General features: G+C 33.3%; 1 protein-coding gene across 1 annotated transcript; it reads left to right on the top strand.

Annotated features, from left to right (window-relative positions):
- Nucleotides 1-2,014: 2,014 nt before the first annotated feature.
- On the top strand, nucleotides 2,015-6,897 carry LOC102596686 (7-deoxyloganetic acid glucosyltransferase-like). Its single transcript, XM_006357718.2, has 3 exons — nucleotides 2,015-2,636; nucleotides 4,973-5,092; nucleotides 5,169-6,897. The coding sequence occupies exons 1-3, from the start codon at nucleotides 2,165-2,167 to the stop codon at nucleotides 6,119-6,121; spliced, it is 1,545 nt and encodes a 514-aa protein (XP_006357780.2). The 5' UTR covers nucleotides 2,015-2,164; the 3' UTR covers nucleotides 6,122-6,897.
- Nucleotides 6,898-8,386: the final 1,489 nt, after the last annotated feature.

The following is an 8,386-nucleotide window of genomic DNA, read 5'->3' as shown; positions in this document are numbered from 1 at the left end:
TCAAGCTCCATGCCCTCATTGACAAACAGTCGACAAGTGTATACATCATACCTTAAATTTCTATTATTCAACAACGTATATTGATGCTTTTCTATCCATTCATGAACAAATGTTTGAGCAATTAGCTTAACTTTCCTATTTATTTTGAAATCTAGATATTGTGAGTGCATATTGTTTTTTGGGAATGTTGAGTTATCATTGACAATAAATCTAGCATATACCTCCAGATGTTCATGCCCTTTCTCCTTACCAATGTATAAAGTGAGATGTATGCAGACTTTATCACTATCCTTATAACTTCATTTTTTTAAAATCATGACATGAATATCATTTATAACCTCAGCTAAGCATTAATAAAATGTGGATCTTCGAATATGCTCCAGGATATTCTAATCAATTCGTAATCACTTAATTTAAGATTTAAATATGAAAAATTAATTGAGATGTGCGTAAACTTATCCAACATTGTTATTGTTTAAAAAATATAATTGTATGAAATAAGGAGCATTAGCTAGACTTCAGAACATGAAAAAGACTTAAAACGTTTTCAATGAGATCTTGAATACTCTAAACGTATAAGAATTTTCCAAGCATCACCACAAACGTCAGCCCATATCTTAAGACTAATTATAAGATCGTATTAACACCTTTTTATAGTATAGATTAATAAAGCGGAGTTGAACATGCCCATTCGCCTTATTTAGAGAGTTATTTTAGTCAAAGTCTAGCTATAAAATATCAAATCTTGAACACTCTTAACGAAATTGCTGACTTTGTCATTGAATACAGTGACTAATTGTGAAAAGTTTGTTTTGCTTTTTTTCTCCTTTGGCTTCACCGTATAAGTAGCATCAATTGATACTTTCATTTAAATAGCAATTGCAAGTGTAACCGAAAAATCTTATCCTCCTTGGACCTTTTCTATGAATAAACAACATATTAAATTTTAAATTCTTTGTGACAGAAGCAAACATTTCCTTAATCAACACACAAAATTGAGGATTACGACTTTGAATTTAGAAACGCTCTGCTGTCGACATCCAGATAAGCAATTTGGGTGGGACTTTATGATAATCTTAAACGTAAGGCCGTTTATACTTAAGTTATATGTACAAACAATTTATTTAACATTGAGTATATAACATGTTATTTACTTATATATATTTTTTTACGTTATCAAATAATGTTTACTATATACAATTGCCAATTTTACAAGTAAACTAAATTAGATTTAAAACTCTGTACATATAATATTAAGTCTTCCCATAAATCATAATCATACCACGCCAAAAAAGCATAGTCCCACTAGCCTTAGATTATCACAAACCAAAGAAAACTCAACTCCCCATTGCCCCTCCAATATGTCAATATTTTACAACAAAAAAAAGTCGGCTTTCATTTCTTTTCTTGCTTTCTAATCAGAGCCAGATAGAATTTTGTCGTGATGGAATTGAATAACTTCTTTCCCACTTCGTCTTTTACAAAAATATTTATCTTCCCATAGTAAGGTACAATCATCACACACGCACAGTACAATACCAATCGTTTGGTACCTAGGATAATGGTGAAATATTTTAAATTTATAACGCATGATCATGTGAGATAAGTTAGTTCAATTTCGAAAGAATTTGATCCACATATATCAAATGATCCCTTTATAGAATTATAGAAAAATCATACCATGGATTTAGTGGAAACCTTAAATAATTCATGGCGGGTCCATATTTGAATTGATAGGTTCAATTTTAGGGATGAAGAGGTGATCAGTTGAATATTTAAACTAGGTATATAGTTCAATATTATTTTTTTATACATTTATTTTAAAATACTTCGAGTGAAATTTTTAGTTTCACCATTATTCAACCTTTGCGTTTTTATCATTAACTACAACAAATAACACAGCCAATGTAATCTGATAAATGGGGTCCGAAGACCTTATCACAAATTATTTTTAAAATTAGAATTTTCAAAATTAAATATTTGAAATTCAGTTTAACCGGTTAATTATACACTAGATAGGGCACTAAATAAAAGCTTTTCTAGTACATTTCCACAAATTCACACGCACACGCACTAACAAAAAAGTTAGTTCGTGGTCCATATAATTATACCAAAATATAAGTGGAGGAACCATAGTACCAAAAAAGAACAGAAAAAAAAGAGAATGGGTAACAACATAGGAGGAAGTACGAAGGTGATGAAGATTAACGGCGAAATCCTTAAACTGAAGACACCAATAACAACTTCAGAGGTAGTTAAAGACTACCCAGGTCATGTTTTATTGGAATCAGAAGCAGTGAAGAAATTTGGGATTAGAGCTAAGCCATTAGAGGCAGAACAAGAGCTGAAGCCGTGCAAAATATATTTTCTTGTAGAATTGCCTCTGTTTCCTAAACAAGAAATTACTAGTAATAATAAGGTTACAAGAAGGGTGAAATCTGATGTTCATATGAACGCACAAGATCGGCTGGAGTGCCTTATGTTAAGCCGGAGATCGGCTTCGGATTTATCGATTTCGAAGCCGAGTAATGGAGCTGTTGTTCAGCTGAAGATGAAGCTGCCCAGAAGTGTAGTACAAAAGTTGATTGAAGAAAGCAGAGATGAAACAGAGGTTGCTGAGAAAATTATGGATCTTTGTATGCACAATTCCTAAAACTTACCTACTCGTTTTTTTCCTTAATTGGTTTGCATCTTTTTTGTTTGGTCACTATAAACAATAGGCTCAAAATCTAATTTCAAGAATTGCATATAGTTTTACAGAAACTTGTGCTTGTTTGCTGTTTATTTGCTGTTAGTATTGTTATAATTAGTATTGATCTTCTTTGTTCACTCTTTTTTTTTTTTGTTTATTTAACATTTTTATTCTGTGTTAATGGATAGATTAGTGGTTTAGCTGAGGATTGAGATCATTTGAGACCATTCGTCAAGGATGACAAATATTCTTGTAGCCCTTATCCATCCCACTTCTATTTTGTTTTTTTCTCTCCCTCCAAATTTATTTGATTCCACTCCACTACGTTTAATTTTGTCTTTCGGTTTGGCCGTTATCATGGGATAAAAGTCTCCGTACATTTTATTTGTAGGATTATATTGGATTTATTATTATTGTTATTGTCGATGTAATTTATCAGAAACAAACTATTTATCTTCTTTATATAGGAAGGTGTGTGTATACGAGAGCTTTTATTCAATTTGATGTTATTGTTGAGTTGTTGTGTTATGAAAGAATCTATTTAATGCAAAAAACAACAACTATATTTGGTATAATTACAAGGTCCTTTTTATTTATATACTAGATTGTGTTACCAGAAAAATAAAATCCTTGTCTAGATTGCATTATCATCGGAAAAAAAATAAAAAATCCCTGACTGTGTATGAACGAAAAAATAACCATAAAAGAAGGTATTTTTCATGCTAAAGTAGATAGAACTTCATGGTCATAAACCTTAGAAAAGAATTGAAAACTTTGTAAATTAATTGAAGAATATACCTTTGAACTATGATAGTTATGTGTTTGATATTTTAAGATGGTGTATGGAGTATCTTTTATCATCAAATAATGTACTTGATTTTATTTATTTTTTACCCAAAACTAAAGACCCTACCCCTTTTTCAATTTTAAACCCATGCTTCAGTTTCAACCTTTATCTGCCCTTTCCTAAGCAAATTGTACTTCCCGATCCCTATTTTACCTACTGTTTTCAGCCGTATTGGTTGCAATTGGTCTTCAAAGCGAATTCATTTTAACAACAAATTCATTTGAGCTCGAGGTTTTTGATTCAGTGGCAGACCCATTTTAGAATTTAAAGTTTTGTTCGTCAATGGTTATAGTATTTTCAACCTTTTTTTTGACAACAAATGATCTTCGAAAGTTTTCATTCGATTGCAAACTCAATTTAAAGCCTGAAGCTTGTTCATCAAAGGTGAGGTAGTATTTCCAATCCGTTTCAGCAACTAATTAATATGAACCAAAAATTGAAATCGAATTTCTTGTTTTTCATTGAAAACACATGCTGCTGTATTTTTTTATTTGGAGATTGATTGTAAATGAAGATGAATTAAACAACATTTTTTTCTTTGTTTGATTTAATAGGTTTTGGGTTTATGTTTGAATGGAGATAAAGGGATAGCTTTTTTTTTTTTTTTAATGTCATTGTATTTTATTAGAGGATATTGAAAATGAATGGATTCTTTTAAAATTTTGAACAAAAATATAAATAAAATTGGCGTTTCCATCTGTTATCCATGAGGTATACACAATTCAAAAAATGGACATAAAAATAAGATATACCTATCTTAATGGATATTGCCGTATCATTTATCATAATTTGAGATATATTTATCTTTTTTCTTTGATCAGATAAGAAGAATAAAAAAGAAGAAGTGACATTAATAAATTGAAATAGAAACAAGGAAAGCTGCACCAACTCCATTTATTAATGGAATCCTAGGCTGAGTATCTTTGACAAATCTTTTTCTGTCGTCATTCTTAAAAAACTTATCAGTAATAAAAGCAAAGGAGCAGCTATCTATCTTATCTCCCATTCCCCCACCCAAGGACTTTGCTTACAAGTAATGGATCATCACAACACAGTAGAAGAAGCAAAAATAATGTGCCCTCACGTTCTCCTCTTCCCTCTTCCAATACAAAGCCCTATCAATTCCATGCTTCAACTTGCTGAGCTTTTTTGCCTCGCCGGTTTACAAGTTACTTTCCTCAACACTAATCACAATCAACAGCTTCTCTATCGTCACACCAACGTTGAATCAAGATTCAAGCAATATCCCAAATTTCAATTCCGGACAATTTCCGATGGTCTTCCCAAGGATCATCCCCGGTCGTCTCTTCTGTTTGGAGACCTTATTACTTCCTTGCAAGCTGTGGCAGAGCCTTTTCTTAGAGAAATATTACTTGGAGTTACAGAGCCCCCTGTTACATGTGTTATACCTGATGGATTATTTTATTATGCAGTGGATATTTGTAATGAGGTTGGAGTTTCTGTTATTTCCTTTGATACTATTAGTCCTTGTTGCCTATGGGTTTACCTCTGTTTCCCCAAACTCATTCAATCTGGAGATATTCCCTTCAAAGGTACTTTCATTTTTGTTATTGTATTTGGAGTTATGTTACTAATTTATGGCCATCTAACAAGCAAAAATTTACCTAGGAAATGACTTGGACGTATTGATAGAAAATGTACCTGGCATGGAAGATCTTCTACGGCGTCGCGATTTTCCATTCTATCGCCTCACCAATTGTGCAACGGACCTATATTGCCAACTTGCTCTCAAGGAAATCCAAAGTATACCTCGATCCCATGGACTCATATTAAATACATTTGAAGATTTAGACGGTCCGTTACTCTCTCTTATTCGCTCTCATTGTCCACAAACGTATGCGGTTGGACCGCTACACTTGCAACTCAAAACTAGGCTTGCTGATAAAACAATGTCCTCTTCGAATAGTTTGTGGGAAGAAGATCACAGTTCAATTCAATGGCTCGACGCACATCCCACAGAATCAGTAATCTATGTAAGTTTTGGAAGTCTTGCAACTTTGACAAAGAAGGAAATTTTGGAGTTTTGGCATGGATTAGTAAATAGTGGAATCAGATTTTTGTGGGTCATGAGGTCCGACTTATTGAGGGAAGAAGAGTTTAGCCACCAATTTGTGAAGGAGCTAACGGATGGTTGCGAAGAAAGAGCTTACATAGTGAGTTGGGCTCCACAAGAGAAAGTACTATCCCACCCAGCTATTGGTGGATTTTTAACTCACAGTGGATGGAACTCGACTATGGAAAGTATTGTTGAAAGAAAGCCCATGATCTGTTGGGCTGTTTATGTGGACCAACGAGTCACAAGTAGATTTGTGGGTGAGGTGTGGAAAATTGGGTTGGACATGAAAGACATTTGTGACAGATACATTATTGAGAAGGCGGTGAAAGAATTGATGGTAACAAATAAGGATAAGTTGAAGAAATCGGTTGACAAATTATCTATGTTGGCAGAAATTAGTGTTGGAGAAGGAGGTTCATCGTACAATGCTTTTGAATATCTCGTCAATGACATTAAAAAGTTAGGAAGAAGAAACAAGGATAGCAATCCTAACTGCATGGGATAAACAGGGTAATGCTACCAATCATTGATTATATCATTTCTTGTTCTTTTATTGGATACTACAAGTTATTCATACAGGTACACTAGATGAGATAAAGCCCGCGCTACCATGGGGTCGAGCGCAATGTTAGCGTATAAAATTGTATGTTTTGCCTTTTAAATAGGTTATTTTCTAAAAATCAAAGTCTTGTCGGATGTAATTTTTGAAGTATTATGATACAGCTCGAAAAAGTGATTAGAGCCACAAGCCTAACTATCAGCCCTTAAGGCTACCAACCTCTGTTTCCTAGAGAAGAAATTAGTATTGGTAAGGTTACTAGAAGGGTGAAATCTGCTGTTCATATGAGCGCACAGGACCGGCTGGAGTGTCTTATGTTGAGCCGAAGATCGGCTTTGGATTTGTCAATTTCGAAGCCGAGTAATGGAGCTGAAGATGAAGCTGCCTAGAGGTGTTACAAAAGTTGATTGAAGAAAGCAGAGATGAAACAGAGGTGGCTGAGAAAATTATGGATCTTTGTATGTCCAATTCCAGTCATGACAGTTAGTTTCTTTGCTTAATTGGTTTGCTATAGGGTCAAATTTAGTTTCTAGAATTGCATATAGTTTTACAGGAACTTCTGCTCTATCTGTTTATTTGCTGGTAATGTTGTCATAAAAGTACTATTGATCTTCTTAGTTCCATTTTTTGGTAGGAAGGAAAACATTTTTCAATTTTTCCTTAATTTTTTTTTAAAAAAATGACTTACCTCCAATAAATAAGGAAAACTTTTTCTATGGAAACATTTTCTTTCATACCAAACAAAAAAAGTTCTTCAAATTTTCTGAAATTCCTTTTCAATCAAACACCAGCAGAAAAATGGAGACAAGAGGGGTTGCTCATATAGTAAGAAGCATCCTTAACCTCCAACACTGAAGTTGTGGGTTCGAGTCATCACATGGGTGGAAACTCTCACGGAGGTGTAAAAAAGAAAAAAATGTAGAAAAAATAGAGTGTCTTAATTTTTTGTTAAAAACTTTGTGCACTGTGTTAAAGTAGGATTGAAATGAATTAGAAGATAAGATTTTGGTGGGCACACAAAGGTAGTGAGGCTTCAACAAATTGTTTGCTGGAGTGGCCAGAAAGTTGGCCTATCCCCATCAGATGAAACATGTAGGGATTTTTCTATCTCCCTCAGTTAGTTGTTTTCTCCAAGATGAGGAAACAACTAATTTTTCAGTTTCATCTAAGAAAATAATAATGAAATTTATGTTCAGTCTCACATGGTTGAGGAAATGGCTTTTGAGATTGAGCTAAGAATTACTGTTCATTTATACGAGAGATTATTAAGAAAAAATTACGTAAATTTCATGCTTTCAATAAGATTTTTTTTCAGGAGCAGCACTTTGAAACTCTCTGTAATAAATAATCTCCGGTGCACAAGAATCTTTTGTATACAGCAAATGAACTGAATTGATGAAAATTACCAAAACCCTTCGTTTGCATCGATTTATATTAACTTAAATCCTAACATAATTACAACCATCAAACATCTCCAAAGAAAAAAAGAGAGAGAGAAAAGAAGCAGAGTAAAAAGAAGGCAGAAGTACTGAAAAATTGATCAATCGAGCACGAGATTGCCATTAGCATCATATGAAATTTTGCCTGAAAATTCCAAAGGGCGACACTTTTCTCCTTTAATAATAGTCCTCTTCCATAGCGCGTTTTCATCTTCCCAATTTACTTGATAATCATCATCGTCATCATCATCATGTTCCACTTTTTTCCTCCAAGATATCATTTTTACCATCAATAGAGCTTTACTACTTATGCTGCTCTCTAACCTTTCTACTGGCTTTTTACCCCCAAATTGCACACTCTGCCTCTTCTTCTTTTCTCTCTTGTGAAAGCCGCCTCCACATAAAAAGGCCATCATGGATACTTTAACCAAGATTATTGATAGCAAAATGATCAAAAAGAAAAGTAAATAAAGTTTATGACAAACAAAGAAGAGAGGAACAATCAAAGGAAAGAAAATTCAATTTTGCTATGGATGGTTGCTTCCTATGGTTATGGCTTTATACTACTTAAGTAGGCAGAGTGGAATTACTTGTTTTCTACTATTACATAGAAAAGTCAAGTCAATACTTTTACTAGTTCAACATTCAGGGGAATTCCTTCAAGGTAAAATAATTGTTAGCATTTGCCTGGATTTCCTACCTCAGTTAAATTCAACTATAATTGTGTTTTATTTTTAAAAAAGTTCACTTGTTAGAATATAATGTTTTTAGG

This window comes from Solanum tuberosum, unplaced genomic scaffold, assembly GCF_000226075.1.
Source record: "Solanum tuberosum cultivar DM 1-3 516 R44 unplaced genomic scaffold, SolTub_3.0 scf00244, whole genome shotgun sequence".
In the NCBI taxonomy this organism is placed as follows: Eukaryota; Viridiplantae; Streptophyta; class Magnoliopsida; order Solanales; family Solanaceae; genus Solanum; species Solanum tuberosum.
This window is presented reverse-complemented; position numbering and strand designations above follow the sequence as displayed.

Coding starts and splice junctions, on each gene's coding strand:
- LOC102596686 (XM_006357718.2), top strand. CDS start 2,165: ATGGGTAACAACATAGGAGGAAGTACGAAGGTGATGAAGATTAACGGC. Junction 2,637..4,972: donor TGAGAAAATTATGGATCTTT/GTATGCACAATT, acceptor TTTATTATGCAG/TGGATATTTGTAATGAGGTT. Junction 5,093..5,168: donor TGGAGATATTCCCTTCAAAG/GTACTTTCATTT, acceptor AAATTTACCTAG/GAAATGACTTGGACGTATTG.